Source organism: Scyliorhinus canicula, chromosome 8 (genome assembly GCF_902713615.1).
Source record: "Scyliorhinus canicula chromosome 8, sScyCan1.1, whole genome shotgun sequence".
In the NCBI taxonomy this organism is placed as follows: Eukaryota; Metazoa; Chordata; class Chondrichthyes; order Carcharhiniformes; family Scyliorhinidae; genus Scyliorhinus; species Scyliorhinus canicula.
The window spans coordinates 22,137,165-22,163,602 of NC_052153.1; the positions used below are offsets into that span (position 1 = coordinate 22,137,165).

The 26,438-nt window shown below is 46.1% G+C and overlaps 1 protein-coding gene across 3 annotated transcripts in view; it reads right to left on the reverse strand.

The window, feature by feature from the left end:
• gldc (glycine dehydrogenase (decarboxylating)) overlaps positions 1-25,294 on the reverse strand; it is a 169,618-nt gene extending 144,324 nt beyond the window's left edge. Inside the window, exons 1-2 of one of the 3 annotated variants that reach the window (XM_038804258.1) lie at positions 25,007-25,294; positions 24,490-24,568 (exon numbers count right to left, since the gene is read on the reverse strand). In XM_038804258.1, coding sequence (XP_038660186.1) covers positions 24,490-24,568; positions 25,007-25,279 — 352 coding nt within the window. In that variant the 5' untranslated portion in view covers positions 25,280-25,294. Of the gene's footprint in view, positions 1-22,826; positions 22,855-24,489; positions 24,569-25,006 lie in introns of those variants that run through there. The other 2 variants (XM_038804260.1, XM_038804259.1) reach the window with 2 other exon arrangements.
• Between the last annotated feature and the right edge of the window lie 1,144 nt (positions 25,295-26,438).

The window sequence follows — 26,438 nt, forward strand, 5'->3', positions numbered from 1 at the left end:
TCTTACAAAAAAGCACTTGCAACATTACTGCACCATTCTGAAGCTTGCCACATACGTAGACTGATCTCCCTCCCCGCATTAAACCACTGCAGGTACCTCAGAGAAAATTAACGCTTTAAGCAAAATGACCACAGAAATCTTCTCTTCGTTTGTACGCGCACCATGAGCACACAAACACAAATAGGAGGGAATCCCACTCTGGTTACCCAAACCTTTTGGGATATTGTAGAGGTGCAGAAATTTTTCGGGGGTGGGGGGCAGTGCTGGGATGTAACATATAAAATGGAGTAACGTAGGAAATGGAAAACGCTTGAGTAAAAATATACCTTTTTTAAAGAATTTTAACAACCAATTTATTCTGCAGCTCAAGCAAGATACTCAAACTGTGCATTTTGCATAGCGTACGGCTTGATGAAGCTGTCGCAAAGACAGGTTCTCCCGGCTCCTTCGCATTTCAAACTAACCGAGAAGTGTTTGTCAAGAAATTAAAGATAAGGTTGAGATTTCCCTGCAGTTTGCAAGGGATGCTCTTTAATTGGTTGTCACAACGATTTTGAGATGGAGTGGAAGGGGGAGGAAGGGAAAAACAGGATGAGTAATAAAGTCAGTGTACGGTCGTCAAGTAGCAAATCATCAAGGTGGGTGGGTTGGACATGGAGGTCCTGAAGGGATTCAAACTCCTAAATGCTGGGAAATTGAGTCAATGCTGCTGGGAACATGTGACAATAGGGAACACAGTAAGGGTAGGACGCTAGCATTTCAAAGATACATTAATTTAAAAAAGAACAATGAACCAATAAGGATTATAATTTAGTTTCCGACTGTGGGGTGAAGAATGTGGGGCCTCCAGTATCCTGACACAAACGGCAAATCAAATACCTGGAGGTGGGCAGCCATCAACAGCCTGATCTCGCCTCCTGCCCAGGTGGGGGTTATGGGGGAATACAGCCAAAGACCACCCTGTAGAGGGGTTCACCTTGTACTGCCGCAGGTGCACCTGTGAAGCTGGAAGGTCTCTGATTGGCCCTCCAACTTTGAGAGCCTGGCTGCCACTAATCGAACAGGGAAACATGCCAATTAATGGCTTCTCCAGGCATAAAGCTGAACTTTAATCAGCTGTGGTTCTGGAGACCACAAGAAGAGCCTAAGATGGAGCATCCACTTAGCATTTGCATCTGAAGATAGTTGCAAATGCTTCAGCTTTACTGGTGCATTCTCCATGGCAATGCCTTTTATCTATCAGAGTCCACTTGCCAGCCAATCGACACTTGCTTCTCAGACAGTATAAAATTGTTGTTTCCCCTGACAGTGGTATTCTTGTGATTGTACTGATGAGTGCCGGATGAAAAGCAATGCCAAAATATATTTTTTTCAGCATTCAGGATAGGAATGTTCATTCATGGAGCCTGCTCCTCCCATTGGTGCTGGAAATGGGATCACAGTCTGCAGTCAGGTCAAGCAGAGATACTGCACCACTATCACAGAGAAAGTCCCAGAGTTACAGCCATTCCAGTGTTTAGGCAAAGGCAGAAACTCGTCCGGAGAAATTAAAACATGACCTAGCTCATGATCAACAATCGAGGGTCAAGAGAAATATTGCTGCTAAAACAGTTTGATATATAGACAAATCCACATTTAAGACACTGGTATTGAGCTGGAGTCCCTTGGTTCCCAAATGCAGGTCTGAAATAATTACATAAGAATTAGGAGCAAGAGTAGGCAATTCATCCCCTCGAGCCTGCTCTGCCATTCAATACGGTCATGGCTCATCTTATCTCAGCCCCATCTCCACCTTTCTGCCCACTCCCCATTACCCTTCGTCCCTCTACTAGTTAAAAACCTATCTATCTCCTCCTCAAATTTGTTCAGTGTTCCAGCGTCCACTGCACTCTTTGGTCAGGAATTTCACAGATTCACAACCCTTTGGGTGAAGTAATTCCTCCTCATTTCAGTTTTAAATCTAACACCACTTGGCCAAAGACTATGGCCTCTTGTTCAAGAATGTCCAGCAAGGGGAAACATCCACTCTACATCCACTCTGTCAGACCCCACTAGCATCTTAAATACCTCAATTCGATCTCCTCTCGTTCTTCTCAACTTCAGCGAGTATAGGCCTGAACTACTGAAGGGCAGCAGGGTAGCATGGTGGTTAGCATAAATGCTTCACAGCTCCAGGGTCCCAGGTTCGATTCCCGGCTGGGTCACTGTCTGTGTGGAGTCTGCACGTCCTCCCCCTGTGTGCGTGGGTTTCCTCCGGGTGCTCCGGTTTCCTCCCACAGTCCAAAGATGTGCGGGTTAGGTGGATTGGCCATGCTAAATTGCCCGTAGTGTCCTAATAAAAGTAGGGTTAAGGGGGAGGTTGTTGGGTTACGGGTATAGGGTGGATACGTGGGTTTGAGTAGGGTGATCATGGCTCGGCACAACATTGAGGGCCGAAGGGCCTGTTCTGTGCTGTACTGTTCTATGTTCTATGTACTCAATCTCTCTTCATAAGGCAACTCCTCCATCGCTGGAAGCAATCCAATAAACCTTCTCTGAACCACCTCTAATACATCTACATCCTCAAAACTGTGCGCAGTATTCCAGATGCGTTCTCATCAATGCCCTATACAGAGAGCCAGAGACACAAACGGGCCAGGATCTCACAACTGAATCAGCTGGAGAGAGCTTCTTAGCAGAGTCCACAGCAGGGCAAAGCAGTGCTGATGTGAGCTGTATGTAGACTCCAGGGCCACTGGACAAAGTAAAAACTAAAACCAGGAACAAAGCAGTATAAAAATGATTTCCTGATGTGTGGCTTTGTGAACTATGCCAATGCAAATCAGGATGCAAAGTCCATGGCTGACACAATTCTTTTTTTTTCCGAATTAAGGGGCAATTTAGCCTGGCCAATTCACCTACACTGCAAATCTTTGGGATGTGGGGGTGAGATCCATGCAGACACGGGGAAAATGTTCAAACTCCACACGGGCAGTGACCCGGGCCAGGATCGAGCCCGGTTCCTCAGCACTATGAGGCAACAGTACTAACTACTGCGCCACCGTGCCGCCCCTGTCTCTGCCATTGGTTCTTTGTTTTTGCTCTATTTCTGTGTTCCCCACTATTAACTCCCAGTCTCGTCCTCGAAGGGACCAATGTTGCCTTTAGCTACTCACTTCCTTTCTATATGCTAGCAGAATCTTTTGCTATCTGTTTTTACATTTTGCACCAGATTTGTTTCATAATTTCCCTTTTGGTCTTGTTACTAATTATTTGGTACCCATTTATGCTCTGTTGGTCTTTAAAAGTTTCCCAATCCTCAAGCCTGCCACTGACTTTTGCAATATGGTATGCTTCAGGTTTTGCCTTCATGTTATCTTTAACCTCCTTGCTTAGCCACGGATGCACTTCCCCCCTCTTAAAATCTTTCTTGGTTAATTGGTTACAATAAGAATGCAAAACTGAAAAGGGTTATTAAAACCAGTAGGCTGAAGCACCCACCGAAAACAGGGATATTAGAGAAGAATTTAATTTAAAGCTGATTGGTTAAGATCTGGCAGTCACAGAGAATCCAACGGCAACGTCATGAGCCATGGACAGCACTGTATAGACATCAACTTGTCTTACAGTCCGAAATTCAAGATGGGAACTTCATAATTTATCAGTGGTGGCATGCAAGCCAAGCATGAGTTGATTGTACACAGCCAAGTTGAAGTTCCAGGCTCCAGCTAGCTCACTGCAGAGTGTTTCCTTGCTTCCATTTAGGGAAAAGGTGGAGTCAAACCGTGTGACCATCGACACTGTGCATCAACAAGGAGAGACGGAAGAACTTCTAACCAATGCAGAGAACTGAATGTTTAAGATTCATGTTCATCAACACGTGGCCAAATAATGAGCTGAAGGTTCAGTCCCTGGAGGTGGAGGGACCAGAGGCAGTGTAAAATTGGGCGTAGGTGCGCCATGCCACCTCACATTAATTTATGACGAGGTGTCAAGATCTGGATGCCAGTCAGTCACCCGAATGCAGCAATTTTTGATCTCAAGCATTGGATAACGAAGGGATCATGATTATGCACCTGTGCCGGAAGTTAGCAGCACACCTGGGAGCATTAATGAATTAAGAGGCAATGGTTCAAAGGGCTGCTCAGGCAGAGGCACACAGTGGTATTTGAGTATGCAATGGTTACACAGAAATAACTGTAAGTGTTGGGAATACTTGGCAGCTTGATGAATGAATTTCGCTCCACCATAAGGTTAGAAGTGGGGATTTTCGGGCAGCACGGTGGCGCAGTGGGTTAGCCCTGTTCCTCACGGCGCCGAGGTCCCAGGTTCGATCCCGGCTCTGGGTCATTGTCCGTATGGAGTTTGCACATTCTCCCCATGTTTGCGTGGGTTTCCCTCCCACAACCCAAAGATGTGCTGGTTAGGTGGATTGGCCACGTGAAATTGCCCCTTAATTGGAAAAAATTAATTGGGTACTCTAAATTAATTTTTTTTTTAAAGAAGTGGGGATTTTCGCTGAGATTGCACAATGTTCGGCACCATTCATGACTTCTCAGGTACTGAAGCAGTCCATTATCATATGGAAGAAGATCTGGACAACACTGAACTTGGGCTGATAAGTAGCAAGTAACATTCACACTACAAAAATGCAAGGCAATGACCACTTCCAACAAGAGAGAATCTAACCATTGTCCCATGACATTCAATGGCATTGCCATCGCTGAATCCCCCACTGGTAACCAATATCCTGGGTAGGTGGGTGGGGTTTACCATTGACCAGAAACGGTCTTGGACTAGCTATCTAAATATTGTGCCTACATGAGTAGGTCAGAGGCTGGCAATTCTGTGGGGAGTAACTTGACTCCAGACTCCCCAAAGCCTGTCCACCATCAAAAATACAAGTCAGGAGTGTGGAAAAATGATCTCCACTTGTCTTGGTGAGTGCAGCTCCAACAACACTCAAGAAGCTTGACACCATCCAAGGCACAACAGGCCATTCAATTGGCATGCGTCAGATCTTCAATGGTGTGTTTATGAAATTGAATACGGCTTCAATCTACATGCTCCATATTGCAGAGCCACATATTGCATGGGGATATCTAAATCTAAAATCTGTCCATGAAATGATCTACAAACGTGGCTTTGGCAAGATCAAGGATCAGTGCATTGCTCTTACTGAGAACGCACTGAATGTAAAACGGCTCGGAAAATATGGCATAATTTCTACTGAAGATCAGGGGCAGTATTCTGCTGTAATCGGCGGGACGGAGTGGCGTGAACCACTCCGGCGTCGGGCCGCCCCAAAGGTGCGTAATCCTCCGCACCTTCAGTGGCTAGGCCCGCCCTGGAGTGGTTTGCGCCCCACCGGCCGCCGGGATTGGGGCTTGCCGATACTCCAACCGGTGCTGAAAGGCCTCCGCCGGCTGGCGCGAGTTGGCGCATGCGCGGGAGCGCCAGCGCGTGCAGGCGTCACCCCGCGCGCATGCGCAGAGAGCTTTGTTTCCGCACCGGCAATGGCGGACTGCCCCCACGGCACAGGCCCGCCCACGGATCGGTGGGTCCCGATCACGGGCCCGGCCACCGTGGGGGCACCTTCCGGGGCCAGATCCCCCCACACCCCCCAAGAACCCCGGAGGCCGCCCGCGCCGCCAGGTCCCACCAGTAAGGACCTACTCCAATTTATGCCGGCGGGACTGACAAAAAACGGGCAGGACTTCGGCCCATCGCGGGCCGGAGAATTCGGGCAGCCCTGGGGCCCATTGAGTTGCGCCGGTCCCCGCCATTCTCCGAGGCGGGCGGCGTGATTCACGCCGGGCCGATTTTTTGGGGGTGGGAGAATTTGGAGGACGCCGGGGGCGGGATTCATGCCGACCCCCGGCGATTCTCCGACCCAGCCGGGGGAGTCGGAGAATCCCGTCCCAGATCTACACCGGAGGCCAGAACTTCAAAATGGCCGACAATTTCTCGTGGCCCTTCAAGTTATCCTCGCCACATGGTGGGGTGAACAAAAAGACTTCGTTGAGGGTGGTGATGATGATAACAGAAGACTGAATCAACGGAATGATCAGGACTATGAACTGAAGGTAAATCACAGATGTGATATTTCCACCATATTCTCTTAAATAAATTATTTACAAAATGAAAAAAAAGTTGCACCCTGATATCACTGTAGACTTGACTTTTTAAAAGGAAGTCAAAAAAGATCACCTTTCTGCTTTTGAGCCCGTGAATATCCTTAAAAAGTCTGAAAAGAAAACCTAGTACATAAAATTCACTGTATATTAAACAAGGGCGGCATGGTGGAGCTGTGGTTAGCACTGTTGCCGCTGAAGACCCGGGTTCGATTCCGGCCCCGGATCATTGTTTGCCCATTCTCCCCGTGTCTGCGTGAGTCTCACCCCCCACAACTCAAAAAAGGTGCAGAGAATGTAAATTAGTCATGCTAAATTGCCCCCTAAAAAAATAATCTATTAAATATGGAACAAGATTACATTGGTGTCTGTGAGGGAAAAGCAACTGATGTAGGCTGATACGAGGTCATGATTTTCCTCTCCTTCACACCCATACTGAACCCCCAAATGTTCTTTAACAAAAAAAAAGTACTTGTGAAAACTGGCAGGAGTCAGTTCTTCTAGTAATCCTCATTTCTGGATCCGTTTGTTGTAAACATAAAGGGAATTATTGAAAGAAATCAAGAGTTGAAGACCTGGATGAAAATTGCACTCATAAGACGCAATGGAAGCATCAAACCCAGAAGTCAGTTTGAAACTTAAATTCGGCCTTCTGTGTAAATTTTAAATGAGGAACAATGATGTAGAGAATGTGCGCCAGCTTGGGATCCTAGTAACTTGCTGCTGAAACTAACTGGACATAAACACACCATCATCTCCACAATTGCCGCACGAAAGCATTTTAAGGATGGTCAAAATGATCAACAGCAACATTGAAGGTTTAATCTTTGTATTCAGTCCATGTTCATGAATTGTTTTTGAGCTTTGCATCTTTTTGGCATCTCCCTGATTAGTTTGATATCCCGCCCTCAGTTGGCACACTACAGAGATGCCATAAAAACTAACGTTTACAATGAAATAAAACTGAATTGATAACACTTGGCCTAATTTGAGTCACAAGTATTGAGCCAGTGGAAAAATAATATACTCGACAATCATTTCCTAACTGTACTGTCAGCACAAAACCAGCTGCCAGAAAACCCATCCCTTAAATGGGCAGCAGGGTAGCATGGTGGTTATCATAAATGCTTCACAGCTCCAGAGTCCCAGGTTCGATTCCCGGCTGGGTCACTGTCTGTGTGGAGTCTGCACGTCCTCCCCCTGTGTGCGTGGGTTTCCTCCGGGTGCTCCGGTTTCCTCCCACAGTCCAAAGATGTGCGGGTTAGGTGGATTGGCCATGCTAAATTGCCCGTAGTGTCCTAATAAAAGTAAGGTAACGGGGGGTTGTTGGGTTACGGGTATAGGGTGGATCCGTGGGTTTGAGTAGGGTGATCATGGCTCGGCACAACATTGAGGGCCGAAGGGCCTGTTCTGTGCTGTACTGTTCTATGTTCTATGTTTAATAAAGATACAAGATTGGTGCAGGAAACTACTTATGTGACACCTTCATAATGGAGGAGATTCCAACATGTTTCAGAGGCAAATGGAAAAGCAGCACAATGGAGGAAGGATTAGAAGGGGTGACTCACGAACATAAGACAAAAAGGTGTGAGTTGGGGGAGGGCAGGGAATCCAGCCTGGAATTTTGAATAGTCCCATACAAAGATGATTTATTGATGTATTGTGACTTGCTTCGCGAAGGTGCAGGTCGCAACGGTCAGGCATTTGGTAAAAGTGGGTCCGAAAAATAGTTTGCAAATCACTACTCCATATAATGGCGTATGATTTAATCTTATACACCAATCCTTTTGTAATCAAAGTTCGAATAGCATTTGCTTTCCTAATTGCTCACTACATCTGCAAATAAATGTCCGGATTTCATGTACAAGGACATTCAGGTCCTTCTTGAATAAAAAACCCCATGAAAAAGTATTCGAGCTTTCTTACCATAGGGTACAATTTCACCCTTCCCCACAGTACATTCCATCTACCATATGCTTGCCCACTCACTTCACATGTCGATATCCCCCCTGGCACCCTCATTGCTTCCTCTTCATTCCCGTCTAACTTTGTGTCGTCAGCAAGCTTGGCTACATTACACTTGATCCCTCATCCAGGACATTGATGAGCATTGATCCTATGGTACTTTGCTGCTTACAGCCAATGGGCAGGATTATCCGGGAGGGAGACATTGGGTGCGATCTTCCCAAAAGGGAACAAAGTCTCCAGGCGAACACGCTTAGCCGCATATTTCCCTGGCACTCAGTGTCGAGAAATACAGGGCTATTCAAAGCGACTCGCTTTGAATAAGGGGCCAAAACGGGAATGTGTGGCCAAGGTCGCACATAGCGCCATTTTTTACAATAGTCTGCTCCACTCGCTGGAACTCCTCATTGTAGCGTGAGATCAGGACACCATTTGTAAATGGCGTCCTGATCGCCGGGACCCACAAAAGAATCCCGACCCCCCCCCCCCCCCGAGACCCCATAATTAAAAAGACCCGTCCCCCAGAAGATAGACCTTTGTGTGGAACCCCCCAAAAGAGAGCCCCTGTCAGGAAGACCCCAGCTGTGAAACTATCTGCAATGTTTATAAACTTCAAGCTTTGATTGACAGCTTCTGGACCACATCAAAGATAATTAAGTGCTTTCAGTTAGTTTCACAGCTGACTACTTCAAAGTCACTCAAGCATGAAGGGAAATAATAATGACAATAATAGCTTATTGTCACAAGTAGGCTTCAATTAAGTTACTGTGAAAAGCCCCTAGTTGCCACATTCCGGCACCTGTTCAGGGAGGCCGGTACAGGAATTGAAACCACGTTGCTGGCATTGATCTGCATTACAAGCTAGCTGCCTAGTCCACTGCGCTAAGATGAATTGAACAATGCAGATAGCTGGGTGTGTGTGGAAGCCTTCTAAAGTCAATATCAAAGACAAATGCATGAATGGCTTGCACATCAAAGACCTGAGAGGGTTTAAACCCAGCTGACTGGTTTTCTCGTTCCAGGAATTGGCAGGCGCTGCTTCCTCTCCCTGAGCCAGCTGGTGAATTGCACAGGTGAGTTGTTTTCACTGTCTCTGGCTGGACAGCTGTCTAGCATCCAGACAGGCGTCTCTCCTCTGGGGGGCATACAGACTGAGGTCTCTCTTCTGGGAGCATCTTTAATTAGAGGGTCTCTTTAAATTAAGAGGAGGATGGTGGGGAGTCTGGTGGGGGTGCGGTAGGCAGGTTTTGCATTGTGGAGAGCGAGGGTGGCCCTCCGATGGGCTTTGGGGTCAACTTCCTTAAAGAGCTACCCCATTGGCCCACGGAAAGGTTTACCGCGTCAGGACCACGCTTGTCAAGACCTGCACCAATTCTCGCCTACATGATTCTTAATGCCCCATTTACATCCTCCCGTTGTCATGGGATGTAAACCTTAATCCCAACGGCAGCGGGGGGGGGGGGGGGGGGGGGGCAGAGCTTTGGAGTCCATTTTCTGCTCGACGCTGGATTCCGCGTTGCCTGTAGCTGAGTTTACGCTGCGGCGGAGAATCCAGCCCAATTAACCTGAAAATTACCCATATTCCTTCTCTGGTTTCGCTCCATGAACCAAAGGTGAAATGAATGCTAATATATCACCCCAAATGTGTGAACCCTCATTTTTTTTTTACAAAAATGTTTTTTGTGGCACATTATCAAAAGCTTTTTGAAAACCAATTCACAGATTTACTAGTACTCACTTACATGGCTAACTAGTTACATTCTCAAAAAAGTAACCAGATTTATCAAATATGATCTTTAATTTCATAAATCCGTGTTGAGGTTGGATAATCACAATATGATCTTCTAATTGCCCTGTTACCACATCCTCATAACAGATTCTAGAATTTTTACGATGTCTGCTGTCAAGCTAACTGGCATATATTTCCCAATTCTTTTCCCTCTCGCACTTTTTTTGAATAGCGGGGTCATGTTTTCAATCCTTGAACCTAGGAAATTCTGGAAGATTAAAACAATAAATCCATAACAACTCTTTTGTTGAGGTGGGGGAGGGGGTGCTGGTGGGTGGAGGAGGGTTGCAGTTGTTGACTTTTACAGACAATCAATTCTACAGTAGCCTGTTCTTCATCCCGTTGGTCCCAACAAATTCATAGAATTCATAGAATTTACAGTGCAGGAGGCCATTCGGCCCATCGAGTCTGCACCAGCTGCACGGAATTCTTTCGTCCGATGAAGACATATACAAGGTATTCCTTTAATGTCTCTGCCATTTATTTGTTCCCCACGTCTCCTCAGCTAATGGGTCCACATTTAAATTTTCTAATCTGTTCCTATTTATCCATCTGTAGAAAGCTTTTACAATCTGTTTTTATATCTCTCGCTAGTTTACTTTCATATTCTGTTTTCTCTTTTCTTCTCATTTTCATGGCCCTCCTTTGCTGAATTCTAAAATCATCCCAATTTCATATTTGTCACTCTTTTTGGCCGCTTTGTAAGTGTCTTCCATCTATCTAATACCCCTTTCTTGAACTTATTAGCCATGGTTGAACCATTAAGGAATGCATATTTGTTGCTAACTTTGAATTCTTTAAATGTTTGCCTTTACTTTTCGTATCTTTTATTGTGGCTTCCCATTGGCCAACCCTCGTAAATCACCCCTCAAACCTATGTGGCTTACTTTGTCCATCCTGCATTGCCGATTATTTATCTTTATCCCATGTGTTATTATCATGCTGCCCCTCCCTGTTTTCCATTTTGCCTACCTCTTCAAAAAGAGAACAATTTTTGAATATTTCGTTCACAAACTTGGTCACCTTGCCACCATGTGTCTGCAATGCCTATTAGGTCAAATCCATTAATTTCTACCTCCGTTATTAATTCATACAATTTATTGAAAATGATGTGCATACTTAAATATAATGCCTTAGCATAAACTTTGTTCGATTTGTTTCCTAGTATCAGTCAAGTCACTAGTGCCCGATTGTCTTTGTTACTCTCTCCCTGTCTCTGCCTGGCAGACTCGGTTTATTCTTAACAAACAGCTGCTCTGTTCTGGAGTCTTCATTTACCGCTTTGACTTGACCATTTCCTCACTCCATGTTTCATTCCTGAACCATCATTAGTTTGAAGCCTCATCTCCTGCACTCTTTTCTGGGATCGTCAGGACAGTGGTCCCGGGCTGATTTAATTAGAGCCCGGCAATAGTAGATAGAAAATTCCATCGCTACCAAGGGTCCATGAAAAGTCTGATGAACGGTCACAGACCCAAAACGTTAACTCTGCTTCTTTTTCCATGAGTGCTGACATACCTGCTGAGCACTTCCAGCATTCTCTGTTTTTATTTCAGATTTCTAGCGTCTGCAATAGTTTACTTTTACCATTTACAAATAGGCATCTTGATGCAACTTTCATGGCTGCCTTGCAACACGTGTCTAGTACAGATTAGAACTGTAGGTATATCGGCTTCACCTTCATAACATTAAGACTATGAATAGCTGATTGCAGTAGCCACATGCCTCAGCATCCGACAGTATGGATGGGTGTGATGGAGAATTATTTTTTACATTTCACAATTCTATCCCTAAATGTTATTGGATATCCTCCAATGGGGAACACACTTGTAGAAAGCAAGATGAGGTTCCTTTGTGCTAATCTTACAGCCAGGCACCATAGCGGACCTCTAAGTTGTGGGGAAAGGGGAGAGAAGAAAATGTAAAGTCAGCATGGGTCTCCCCTATAGATCACACGGTAGCAACTTGTGCTGGAAGCATAAACATGTAGGCTCAGAAAATTAGACACAGCTGTAATGTTCCCAGCAGTCAGATCACAGGTCAACTTTCAAGGCTCATATTAGTCACTCTGGTGAGGTGCCAGCGGTTGCCTTACACCTACAAACAGTGGAGTCAACACTTAAGAGCTAGTAAGACGTATTGGAAGGAAACTAGAAGGATTTCCATCTAGGCATGCATCACCCTTCTTGAAACCACTTCACATGTGCATGCAAAGTGAGATAGTGCATAATATCACATGCCTGTCAGGTAGAATGCACACTGCTTTAATATCCAAGTTCCAACAAATCAATGAAGAATTGAAGAACTTCTTAAAATGGAGATTCACGGGGCAGCACGGTGGCTCAGTGGTTAGCACTGCTGCCTCATGCGCTGAGGTCCCAGGTTCGATCCTGGTTCTGGGTCACTGTCCGTGTGGAGTTTGCATATTCTCCCCATGTTTCGAGGTTTTCGCCCCCACAACCCAAAGATGTGCAGGCTAGGTGGATTGGCCACGTTAAATTGCCCCTTAATTGGAAACAATTAATTTAATACTCCAAATTAAAAAAAAAGAATTTTCCTCATCTCTGCCCTACAAGGACCACCCTCAACTTTAAAACAATGGCCCCTAGTTCTGGACTGACCCATAAGAGGAAACGTCATTTCCACGTCCACCTTGTCAAGACCATTCAGGGTCTGGCATAATTCAACAAAGTCATCTCTCACTCTTCTAGGCTCCAGTGGAAACAAGCCCAGCCTGTCCAACCTGCCCTCATAGAACAATCCACTCATTCCAGATATCAATCCAGTTGCTACAGTGAATGGTGATCAGCAAACTGTCCAGGGAGGAATACAGACACTTGTCAATTAGTTCCTCTTTCCAAACCCCACCCCCCATAGAGCCATCCAGCCCTTTACAGGGAGATCCCTCTTAATGGTTTTTCCTTCCCCCTAAAAAACCTCCTCTTGCTTAAATTATTCTCCTCAAGTACGCTGTGGGATTTGTCCAAGGGCTGCAGTAGATTTTGTACTTTACTGCAAGAAATCGTATTGTTGCATTCAAGCAGATTTTCCGTATGAAATATATGAAATCCGTGCTCGTTGGCAGCGCTGGATGTGGCACCTTATTAATTGCTATATGGGAATCCAAGTACAGTACATCTACAGGCTCCCCTTTATCTACAGCACACATGCTACTCCTTCAAAGAACTCTAATTTCCCTTCCACAAACCCACGCTGACTCTTCCTGATTACATTGAGCTTTTCCAAGTGCCCGGTTATAACCTCTTTATTGATCAATTCTAACACCTTCTCAACGACAGACGTAAAATTAACTGGCCCATAGTTTTCTGCCTCCCACCCTTCTTGAATATGGGAGGGTTAGATTTGCTACTTTCCAGTCTGATGGAACCCCCCAGAATCTTGGGAATTTCAGAAAATTAACATCAAAGCATCTACTAGATTAAATTAGATGCCATAGAACATAGAACAGTACAGGCCCTTCGGCCCTCAATGTTGTGCCGAGCCATGATCACCCCACTCAAACCCACGTACCCACCATATACCCGTAACCAAACAACCCCCCCCTTAACGTTACTTTTATTAGCACACTACGGGCAATTTAGCATGGCCAATCCACCTAACCCGCATATCTTTGGACTGTGGGAGGAAACCGGAGCACCCGGAGGAAACCCACGCACACAGGGGGAGGACGTGCAGACTCCACACAGACAGTGACCCAGCCGGGAATCGAACCTGGGACCCTGGAGCTGTGAAGCATTTATGCTAACCACCATGCTACCCTGCTGCCCCTGACCATGTTTGATAATTTCGACAACAAGGTTGGCACTTCAGTAAAAAAAAATATTAAGCGTCGGTGAAAAGTCTTCATAACAATTGTATTTAATTCCTGCACTCCCTCCCAAAGTTCAGATCACGTTGCAATCAATGTGTTCAAATTAGTAATACTGCGTCAAGTGTTCATTTCGCATGGAAATTGGATTTCACTACTGCAGGATAGGGAGTGCGGCTGGTAATATTTTTATTTGTACAGTACTTTATCACAAAGCATTAAAGGTACTGTACACAAGCACACAATGAATGACTCCTGCAGTAAAGTCAACATGGTAGGCATGGGCAGACAGGCAACAAAACCATCAATATATCCCTGGCTTTGGCAAAAGAATGTCTCTCTCCCACTGCACCTCCCAACCCCATTAAAAGACACTTTTTCAAATCTCCCACCTCCACAGCAGGCTCACTGTTAGGAATAGGAACATCAGCATAAGAATCCCAAAGCCTGGTAACCAACAGCACAAAACACTTCAATGAGGAAGCCCATTGGCCTATCTTCATTCATCCATCAGTACAAGCCTATACTTGCCCATAGTTTCTGTTATGATGACAAGGACTTGGCCTCCACCACTCTACTTCAACATCTATTATAAGTATCGATCACTCTCTGTATAAAGTGCCTCTTGGTAACAGTCCTGAACTTATTTTCTAGTTTCAACTATGTCACCTTGGCACACCATTTTTCATTTTGGTGCACAAAACTCGACACATACCTGCACTACCTTTCCGTTTGTTGTTGTTTAGCCCACCCCCATCTTATTTAGCTCCTTCTGTAAATTTCTATGCTGCCTTCTTGGATTTTACACATCCAGTTCTTATCTGCAATTTTGGTCAATTTGTTCTGGATGAGGTTTTCCCGTAACGGGGGCATCTAATGGCCTCTGCCACTAGTAAGAGATGCCCCCGCACAAAGTAGATTTCTAAAAATATTCCTGCGGCCCGTTATCGGTGTGAGCACATAATGGCAGGGTGAGGGAAAGAGGACATCTAATAACGACAAGCAACGATAACTCAAATCAGACTGTAGGAACAGGCCTGTGAAGTAAACAAAATACAGCAGAAGGAAGTACAAATTAGACTGGACGAATTCAATATTAAATCGGGTACAGAAAGAGTGGGAAAGAAAAAGAGACAGGAAAAACAAGTTTAAAAATATTTGAATTGAAGTTTTAAGTTTTTGTTTAAATGTCTAACAATTGATGCCCGAAGGATACTCAGTACTTTAATAGTTAACGATCAGTTACAGAATAGTTGTTTGGCAGTAAAGAATACTGAAGGGCAGCACGGTAGCATGGTGGTTAGCATAAATGCTTCACAGCTCCAGGGTCCCAGGTTCGGTTCCCGGCTGGGTCACTGTCTGTGCGGAGTCTGCACGTCCTCCCCATGTGTGTGTGGGTTTCCTCCGGGTGCTCCGGTTTCCTCCCACAGTCCAAAGATGTGCGGGTTAGGTGGATTGGCCATGCTAAATTGCCTGTAGTGTCCTAAAAAAGTAAGGTTAAGGGGGGGGTTGTTGGGTTACGGGTATAGGGTGGATACGTGGGTTTGAGTAGGGTGATCATTGCTCGGCACAACATCGAGGGCCGAAGGGCCTGTTCTGTGCTGTACTGTTCTATGTCTATGTCTCTATGAATACCTATCACATCCATTTATGTGGATTACCGAACAGGTGAAGTCCGGATTCTGAACCACAGTGCACACAGTCTGTAACCTTAATGTGGCAAATCCTTCATTCTACCACTGTCATCAAAGCAGCGTTTGACCCTCGCCCAATAAAGGATTTTAGACAGCATGTCAGGAACAGCCCGTGTACCTAAAAGTAAGGTGCCAACCGACCTGTGTGAAGCTACAACACAAGACTTTATGCATGCCCAACAGCAGGAAACAACATGGAATGGGCAGCAGAAAGCAATATCACAGCCAACAAATCAGATTAAAGTTCTTGCAGCCCGGCCACATCCTGCTGTGAATGGTGGTGGGCAATTCAACAACAAAGCTGGTTTAGCTCAGTGGGCTAGACCCCTGGTTTGTAATGCAGAACAAGGCCAGCAGCGCGAGTTCAATTCCCATACCGGCTTACCTGAACGGGGGCCGGACTGTGGTGACTAGGGGCTTTTCACAGTAACTTCATACTTGTGACAATAAAAGATTATTATTATTATTAAATGGGAAGAGAAGGTTTCACAAACATCCCCATCCTCAGTGATGCCTCTCAACATCTCTCACAAAATTAACTGGGGAAGGAAAGACAAATGCAACTGGGCCAACTACACCGCCGTCAGCTTACTCTTGTTAACCAGCCAAGTGCTGTCGACAGTGCCATCAAGCAGCACTTGCACACCAGCGTGGGGCCCCCAGGACCACTCAGCTGCAGATTTCATTACAGCCCTGGTCCAAACGTGGACAAGAAAGAGTTGAATTCCAAAGATGAGCTCAGATTGTTTGCCCTTGAGATCGAGGTAGCATTCAACTGAAGATGAAATCAAGCAGCATTTGTAAAACTGAAGTAAATGGGACTAAAGTTAAAAACTCTCCGCTGCACATATACCTAGCTCAGGGAGGATGTGTGTCATTAGTGGAGGCCAAATATTTCTGCCCAAGGATATCACTGCAGAAGTTCCCTCAAGGTAGTCCCTGGGCATAACCATCTTCAGCTTCATCAATAATCTTGCTGACTTCCGGTGGCGGTCATGGTCTGATCGCCGCACACGAGGTGGTCCTGCCGGTTTTGGTCCTTTTGACCCGATTAATGGGGGATTTCAATGAATAAAGTGTGAGGAGAGTGGAAGATGATTGTTTCGCCCCTGGATTGGAATGTCCACATGGTATCAAACACAGTTAAGGTTGATGAGAGCCCTGGCGTTGGAGGAGACTCTTAGCACAGCATAGGTTGGAAAGATGGCGGCAGGGAAAGGGTCATCATCGTCAGTTAAACTGACGATGGAGCAATTGATGAGTTTATTAAGGAGGAATTTCGGCGGCAGCAAAAGAAGACGAAGGGAGACTGGTCAAGCGCGATTGAAGGGGCAGTACCACCTCTTCGCGGGGCCTAGGATCGGGTGGAGAAGCAATGGAGACACAAGGAGCGACGCTCCAGGAGGTGGAAAAGGTGGTGTCCGACCAGAATGACCGGATTGTGTGGTTGGAGGCGGAGATGGCAATACTGGGCCATGTCTGTAAGGTGGTGCGTGTGAGGGTGGATGACCAAAATAATTGGCCGCGACGGCAAAATCTTCGTATTGTGGGCCTGCCGGACCAAGTGCTCTAGACTGCATCGCAAAGGTGTTTGTAAAGTTGGCAGAGGAGAGATTTGGGCGGGTTCCTCACCTAACCTCAACCAACCTAACCTCAACCAACATACCAACTGCTTCGCCAAACCACCCCATCACTCAGGCTAATCACCGCTGTCCTCACCCCTTCTGATTCCGTTCACTAGCATCTCCTGCTAGCATGGCCACTCCACCTGGAGGCCCAAAGGTCTTCACCAAGCCTTCCAACCCACCCATCCCCCAATCCGCTTGCTGCTCTTTGACACACCACCATGTTCCCTCCCTTGATGCTCCATACCCATAACAGTAAAGAAACACACCAAAGACGGCCCCATATACAAAATTATCAATTGTCCCCAAGAATGGGCGTACATGCAAACATAATCAATAATAAACTGTACAAAGAGTACAAGAGATACAGAAAGGTACAACAATGTACAAAATTTACCAAAATGTACAACAAAGTACACAACATGCAAATTTCTCCAAAAAATACAGATGGTCCCTGACTCAGCTCTTCCCCAAACCTGTGCTCTTTAATGAAGTCATTCACCTACTCTCAAGAAATAATATTCCCGGGCATCAAAAGTTACCCAAAGCTTGGCCAGCTACATCCCCTCAAACCGGACCTTATGCCAATAAAGCCCTATTTCTTTTAAAAGATTTTCCAATTAAGGTCATTTTGCATGGCCAATCTACCTGCCCTGCACATCTTTGGGTTGTGGGGGTGAGACACATGCAGACACGGGGAGAATGTGCAAACTCCACACGAACAGTGACCCAGGGCTGGGATCAAACCAGGACCTCGGCAAAGTGAGGCAGCAGTGCTGACCACTGCGCCACAGTATCGCCCTGTGTAAGCTGTTCTTTTTCGGGTGTGAAGTCAAAAGTTTAATATTGTATTCATAATAAAGTTTTGTTTTAGAAATACCAAAGCCCTATTTTTTTCATAGAATCACTCTTGGAACAAATCATTCTTTCCACCCAGCCTTCAAGTAAACAAAAACATTGGGGTTTCGGTCCAGTATCCTAGCCACTGTTGGGGTCTGGTTTGGGATATTAATAATCGCTTGGTCAAAACCCTAGAATCCGATACATAACAGCATGCACCACATGGACAGCAGCAGTTCAAGAAAGCAACTACTACCACCTTCCCAAGAGCAATAAACGTTGGCCTTGTCATAATGATGAGTTATTAAAAAAATTAATTCCAACACTCAACATCCTTTGTTGTCACAAGTAGCCTCACAAAACTGCAGTGAAGTTACTGTGAAAAGCCCCTAGTTGTGTACCTGTTCAGGTACACAAAGGGAGAATTCAGAATTCTCAGCTGGTAAGGGAATTGAACCTGCGCTGCTGGCCTTATTCTGCATCATAAACCAGCTGCCTAGCCCACTGAGCTAAACCAGCCCTCTACCTCTTACCTTTCTAACCAGCAGCAGGCCAGCATTTTCCACTCCCACACACGGCAGTCAACAGCTGATGACTTCAGGTGAAAATTCCCAATGCTTGAAAACTGCCACGTGCCCGGTTTTCTCTATTTCAGCCCATTTTCTGTATCTGTCCAAATTTTTATTGAATCCCCACAGATTTGACCTTTCATGGAGAACTTTTATCAAATATTTTTCCGAAGTCTCAATATAAAATGTTACAGGGATTGCCACAGTCAATTTGGGCCACCACTTGGAGGTTGGTCAAGCAGAACCTTCCACTCAAAAGCAATGTTAGCTGTTGTGCAGCAAGTTTTTACTTTCTGCCATAATCCGCAGGTTCACTCCAGAGGATCCATTCCATTATTTTGCATGTTTATCTGAAAACTAATAAGGCGGATGCAACAGGTTTTAAGCAAGCACAGAGTCAGGGAAAGGGGGTAAATAAAAAAATGTCTGTGAGCAGGTTAAAAAAAACAGAAGAGATTAAATGACAAAAGGCAATGGCAGTGCAACCAGTAAATTAATAAATGATGGTCGAGAAGACGGAAAATAGGAACAACAGAATCACTGTCAAAAGCTACTGTTTTGAAATAAAATGGGAGCAGAGGTTATATTCTAAGATTGTTGAACTGAATCTTGAGTCAGAAGGCTAAAATATGCCTGAATCAAAAAGATGAGGGCTGTTCCCTGGGTTTATGTTGAGTTCATGTAGAAGAGTGGTGGAGGCCAGCAGCCGAGATCTCAGCGTAGAAGGAGGGGGGAGTAAAAATTAAAATGACTGGCAACTGGAGGCTCAGGATTGAGCTCACGGACTGAATAAAGCAAATTTGCAAAGCGGTTACCAAGTCTGCGTTAGGTCACCCCAATGTAAAACAGCATTATTCTCAGCAAAAACTGATGAGACAGAAAAACTGGGGAGAATGGAATGGAGTCCTTATAGGTCACAAGGTAGGAGGAAGTGTAATCAAGATAGCCGTGAGCTGCGTGAGGTTTCAGGGGTGGCAACAGGCAGGCATCGAGCGGTTTGTGGGGGGCAGCTTTGCGAGCTTCGAGAACTTGGTGGAGGAATATGAGCTGCCCAGTGGGAACAGGTTTAGATACTTATAGGTTCGAGACTTTGTGAGGAAGCAGGTGCCATCCTTTCCCGCCTTTGGGATTACAGGATAAGGTGTTATCGAGGGAAGGGTAAAGTGTCCGAAATTTAATAAGGAGCTTGTGGACTGGGGGGAAGAAACAGAGGCTGGGATATTGGAGGAGACCCTGAGGAGGTTGAATGTGTCCTCGTCATGTGCGAGGCTCAGCCTATTCCAGTTCTAGGTAGTTCATGGGGCACACATGACGGTGGCTAAGATGAATAAGTTTTTTGACAATAAGTTGTTTTGGGAGGGGCAGCACGGTGGCCTAGTGGTTAGCACAACCGCCCCACGGCGCTGAGGTCCCAGGTTCGATCCCGGCTCTGGGTCACTGTCCGTGTGGAGTTTGTACATTCTCCCCGTGTCTGCGTGGGTTTCGCCCCCACAACCCAAAAATGTGCTGAGTAGGTGGATTGGCCACGCTAAATTGCCCCTTAATTGGAAAAAATAATTGGGTAATCTAAATTTATAAAAAAAAAAATTTAAAAAAAAAAAAAAAAAAAAAAGTTGTTTTGGGGTAGAAGATAGGTGCGGGCCATGAACCACGTTCACATGTTCTGCGCATGTCCAAAACCGAAGGGGTTTTTGCAGGTGTTCGCACATGTAATGTCCAAGATGATGAGGGTGACGGTGGTCCTGAGTCCAGAAGTGGCGATATTTGGAGTGTCGGAAGACCCGTGAGTCCAGGGGGTGAGAGAGACCAATGTCCTGCCTTTGCCTCCCTGATAGCTCGGAGAAGGATTTTGCCCGGAGGTGGAAGTTATTTATCGACTTCTTCATGGAGGATTGAGGTGGGCGGCACTGTGACGCAGCGGTTAGCACTGTGACGCAGCGGTTAGCACTGCTGCCTCACGCTGCTGAGGACCTGGATTCGATCCTGGCCCCGGGTCACCGTCCGTGTGGAGTTTGCACATTCTCCCCGTGTCTGCGTGGGTCTCACCCCTACAACCCAAAGATGTGCAGGATAGGTGGATTGGCCATGCTAAATTGCCTCTTAATTGGAAAAAAAAATTGGGTACTCAAAATTTATTTTTAAAAATGAAGGTTTATTAAAAATGACAGATAAAAATTTATATGTCAGCGAGGGGGGTGGTAATGAAAGGGTTAAAACGGAGAAGGCAGGGCAGGAGGAGGGGAATGGCAAGGGGGTTGGGTTGTTGGTTAGCTAGTTATTTATTTATTATGATGTTCCTGGTTGTCCTTGTTTTTTGTTTGTATTTACTGTTGATACAATGCCTTAATAAAATATTTTTTTTTAAAGATAGCCGTGGATTTGTAGCTATTGCACAATAGCCTCTGCCCAAAAATGGAGATAGAAGTCAAGGACTGGAAGGTAGAAGTCAGAGGTGGACCACGTGAATCTGAGGGAAATTCAAAGAAAGATTGATACATTTCACAGTTTGGGGCAAGAGCAGGAAGCGGCACTGATAGTCATCAAAAAGAGGCGAGGGAGGTGACACAAGACTGGAACAAGAAATGTTCCCAAGATCCCACAAGGTGGTAGGCATAACTCGGACCCAGACCCATTTCCAAAGCAACACCTTTTAGTTGGAGTGAGTGGAGTCAATGAAAATCCAGAGCGTAAATAAATTCAGCCAAGCAGAGAGGGTGGTGGTGGCTAGGAACTGTTTGAGCCTCTGTTCAGGCAAGAAAGCCCTCAAGCCATTACTTCAGCACACCCAATTACACCAACACCCATCTCCTTTTGTGCCAAGCAGGACACGCAATGCCTGCCCTACCTTTCCTACCCGGCTTACTCACCATTCCAACTTCTTCCATCGGGCAGGAGATATAAAAGTCTGGCAACACGTACAAATAGAGTCAAAAACAGCTTCTTCCCCCCCGTTACCAGACTCCTAAATGACCCTTTTATGGGCTGACCTGATTAATATTACACTCCTGTATGCTTTACCCGATGCCTGTGCCTATGTATTTACATTGTGTACCTTGTGTTGCCCTATTGTGTATTTTCTTTTTATTTTATTTTCATGCTGGTTTAGCTCACTGGGCTAAATCGCTGGCTTTTAAAGCAGACCAAGCAGGCCAGCAGCACGGTTCGATTCCCGTACCAGCCTCCCCGGACAGGCGCCGGAATGTGGCGACTAGGGGCTTTTCACAGTAACTTCATTGAAGCCTACTCGTGACAATAAGCGATTTTCATTTCATTTTCATCTGTTTGAGCTACTCGCAGAAAAATACTTTTCACTGTACCTCGGTACGCGTGACAATAAACCAATCCAATGGTCCACGGGCCCACATATTCCTTCCAGTTTAAATAGTGATTTACTTGCACTTCATTCCAGTATACTGAATTCACTGTGGCGAGACCAATGCAGGTTAATTGACAGCTTTGAAAGTACCTCTTGGTCCACCGGCATAATTCTGAGCTTCAGGTCAGTCACCTGCCATTTTCATTCTCCAACTCCCACCCTGACCTCTTGGTCCTCAGCATCCTACACTGTCCGAACAATGCTCAGTACAAGGAACAGCATCTCATCTTTCCACTTGGGAACTTTACAGCTTTCTGGACTCAACACCAAGTTCAACAACTCCAGCTTATAGCCTCCACTCTCTTGTTTGGACTTTAGCTGTTGGCAGTGATTTTATTATTCCTGTTCACATCTCCTCTAGCTCCATCTTCACTTGTCCTATTCCCATCTCTCTTTGCCTTACACGAGCTTCCCTCCTGCTATTTAATTTCTCCCCAAGTCAGACATCCCTTTTGTTCTTCCCCTCCCTCTCTTTCCTCCCCCTTAGCTTTTTCCAAAAGCTCTGACTAAAATATTAACTCTCTCTCTCTGCAGGGGCAGCACAGTGGCGCTGTGGGTTATCACTGCAGCCTCACAGTGGTGAGATCCCAGGTTCAATCCCGGTTAGCACTGCAGCCTCACAGCGCTGAGGTGCCAGGTTTGATTCTGGGTCACTGTCCGTCTGGAGTTTGCACATTCTCCCCGTGTTTGCATGGGTGTCGCCCCCAAAAATGTGTAAGCTAAATCGATTGGTCACACTAAATTGCCCCTTAATTGGAAAAAATGAATTGGGTACTAAAAATTTTTTTAAAACTCTCTCTCTGCAGATGTTGCACACTCTACACACATACCAGACTTCACCTATACCTAATAAGGTTATGGGAGCGAGGAACATTGATGTTGCAATTTGCAAAACCTCGGGGGCAACAGGACATTCGAACCAAACAAACACACCAGAAAACCAGTTTGTTTCAACCTCCCATTAAAAGCTAAAAAGGAAGGCAAACAACATATATTTTTTTAAATAAGAAGAAACATTTTACTCACACACGGGATCGTCCATTCTCAAGGGTCTGCAGATGCTAAGCAATTTATTTTCAAACTCCAAACATCTGCAGTAATTACTTTCTGAAAACGAATTCATAGAATTTACAGTGCAGAAGGAGGCCATTCGGCCCATCGAGTCTGCACCGGCTCTTGGAAAGAGCACCGTACCCAAGGTCAACACCTCCACCCTATCCCCATAACCCAGTAACCCCACCCAACACTAAGGGTAATTTTGGACACTAAGGGCAATTTATCATGGCCAATCCACCTAACCTGCACATCTTTGGACTGTGGGAGGAAACCGGAGCACCCGGAGGAAACCCACACACACACGGGGAGGATGTGCAGACTCCGCACAGACAGTGACCCAAACCGGAATCAAACCTGGGACCCTGGAGCTGTGAAGCGATTGTGCTATCCACAATGCTACCGTGTGCGATCCAGAAAAAAAAGACTGAAAAATGTTCCTATTCCCCACCATACTTATGGCGGGGGTTCTAATTGCTGAAGAGTTGCAATAAACAAATACATTAAAGAAAATTAAAATCAGTACATTGCATAAATTGGGAAGCAGCTAGCAGCAAAACTCAAAAATAAAACGCAGAACGAGAAAGGGGAATATTGTGGTGTGCAGCCTGGCTTGAGGGGAGGTGGTGGTGGTGGTGGGGGTCGAAAGCAGAATTGTTTTCACGCGTAATACGAGTAATAATAATAATCTTTATTGTCATAAGTAGGCTTACATTAACACTGCAATGAAGTTATTGTGAAAATCACCTGGTCGCCACATTCCAGCACCTGTACGAGTACACTGAGGGAGAATTCAGAATGTCCAAATTACCTAACAGCACGTCTTTCGGGACTTGTGGGAGGAAACCGGAGCACCCGGAGGAAACCCACGCAGACACGTGGAAAACTTGCAGACTCCGCACAGACAGTGACCCAAGCCGGGAATCAAACTGGGACCCTGGGGCTGTGGAGCAACAGTACTAGCCACTGTGCTATCCTGGAGTGGAGCCACATCCACGCCTCTGGTTGAAATGATCAGACATTTGTGGCAGCTCAGCTCCCTGGCTTTGCAAAGGAGCTGATCAAAAAAAAGGGGGGGGGAAGCACTGGCTGTGCATGGTACTTGTGTGATGGGGGTAACTGCCCTGCACAATGAGTGAGTGAAGGAGGAGGGGGGTGGTTGTTGGCAAGGGTGCAACAAGAAAAGTTTTTTTTTATTGCTCTCTGTCTTCCCTGTCAAGACCCCGGGCTCCATGCCCGCCCCCTGGGTTTGATTAAATCTCAGGCGAGCCAGGCTGAACGAGACACAGGGGCGCTGGAGCTGGAGGAGGTGAACTTTGCACAACTTCACAGCGGCTTATCGTTGCCATCCACCTCACCGCCCACCTCCCCCCCCCCCCCCTAATCCCTTTCCAATGATTTGCAGAGTGAGACACAGAGAGAGAAAAAAAACACACATACCAGACTTCACCTATACCTAATAAGGTTATGGGAGCGGGGAACATTGATGTTGCAATTTGCAAAAGATCTGGGGCAACAGGACATTCGAACCAAAAAAAACACACCAGATAACCAGTTTGTTTCAACCTCCCATTAAAAGCTTAAAAGGAGGGCAAACAATATTTTTTTTTTAAATAAGAAGAAACATTTTACTCACACACGGGATCGTCCATTCTCAAGGGTCTGTTGAGGCGGATGCTGGCGGGGATGGTGTTGTCAATAAGTTCGTCAAGGCTCTGCCGGGGGGGGGGGGGGGGGGAGACAGTAAAGAGATCAACATTATACATATTTTAGTTTTAAACAAATATACAAGGGGCTGAATGCTCAATGTGAAGAGCACCATCCCCCCCCCCATCCTCCTCCTCCCCTCTCATCATAAACAAATATCTAAATTCACCGATGTGAATTAAGATGCTTAAATGTTTTACCAGCACAAAAATAATTCTCAAATTGCAGCCCCAGCACCGTGACATGTGCTTCCTCTGAGGAAGGGGGGGGGGGGTAAATCGAATTTAGTGTTGCAATACCTCAGATCTTTTGCTAACAAGTGAAAAGTTGCAAAATGCACATTATACGTATCAATAGATAAATTAGCGTCCGATTGCACGCTGTTTACTGCACGCGGTTTGGAGTTCATAGACACAGAACATTTTAATAACGGCGCCGCTGTTTACCGCCAGTCCCAGAGTGTCCAGCATTTCCCTTTTCTCTTTGTCTCCGGGTCCGATGTGTCTCTCTGAGAAGTCATCGTGCCGGGGTAGGATCCTGTCTATGAGCCTGGCATGGGGAGTGGGGGTGGTGGAGAGGGCTCGCCCGCCGCTCGCCCCCTGCCCACAGGACCTCCTCCTGCCCGCAATCGCCCCGCTCAGCCGCCTTGCGCCAACTTTCTGCCAGGTGGGCTGCAGGGAGTGGAGCACCGACCCCCAGGATCTCACACAGCTCTGCATTCTCTTCCCCCTCCCCTCCCTCCCTCACTCCACACTGTGCCTCCACTCAAAGCCCTACCCCTCTCTCCACTGCCTTCCCCTTAACTCTCACCCTCCCCAAACCTTTGCCCTTTTTTTTTGTTTTTGACAGCCCCCTCCCCTTTCCTTCCCTGATTCAAAATTCACTCCGGATTAATGAAGTAAAGCGGCGAGCCGGCTTTATATACCCACACCCAATCAAGTGACTACATAACCATGACGCGTGGACAAGCCTCCCTAACATTATCTCACCCATCATTGTTGTGTTATAATTGTACACAGACACCTATCCAAACTTGGCCCCCCTCCCCCTCCCACACAAAAAATAAAAATCCCCATGCATAAGGCAAGATGCAACAGAACCCCCCTCCCCCAAACGTTTTATTTTAGTGAACCTCGCGAAGACTTGTCAGGAGTTTGCAACTAATGCTGCCATCTGCTGGGAACATGTCAGGCGCTGTGCAGGATGGAGGAGATAGGTTGGGCAGGACAGCACACACAACATATTCCATGCTAACCTGTTTGTTGCCTATCCTTTCTTGCTTCCTCCCCTGCCCAAAGAGTCCTCCTGACCAGCTCAGAATCCTCAGGTCCAATATGAAGAGACCCAGGGCCAGGTTGCAAGTTGGTTTTATGCCAGAAATGAGGAAACGGTTGTAGGGCGGGAGCGAGGATTGTAGACGCTTGTCACCCACAACCCTGGAGAGACAGAGTCGGGCTCATGGCAGATTCACCTGGCTGGGGGGCTGTTTAGTAGAGCAGTGATCCCCAAACTTTTTAAGCCGTGGCACGCCTTTATACTACTAAAAAATGTTGAGGCACCCCTAGTTTCTCCAACCAAACTGCTTTTGATCTCCAAAACCTATTAAAATATGTCAAGCCATCATTTTTAAAAATAAATTTAGAGTACCCAATTATTTTTTTCCAATTAAGGGGCAATTTAGCGTGACCAATCCATCCACCTACCCTGCACTGCTTTTTGGGTTGTGCGGATGAGACCTACACAGACACGGGAAGAATGTGAAAACTCCACACGGACAGTGACGCGGGGTCGGGATCGAACCCGGGTCTTCAGCGCTGTGAGGCAGCAGTGCTAACCACTGCACCACCGTGCTGTCCCTTCAAGCCTTCATTTAATGTC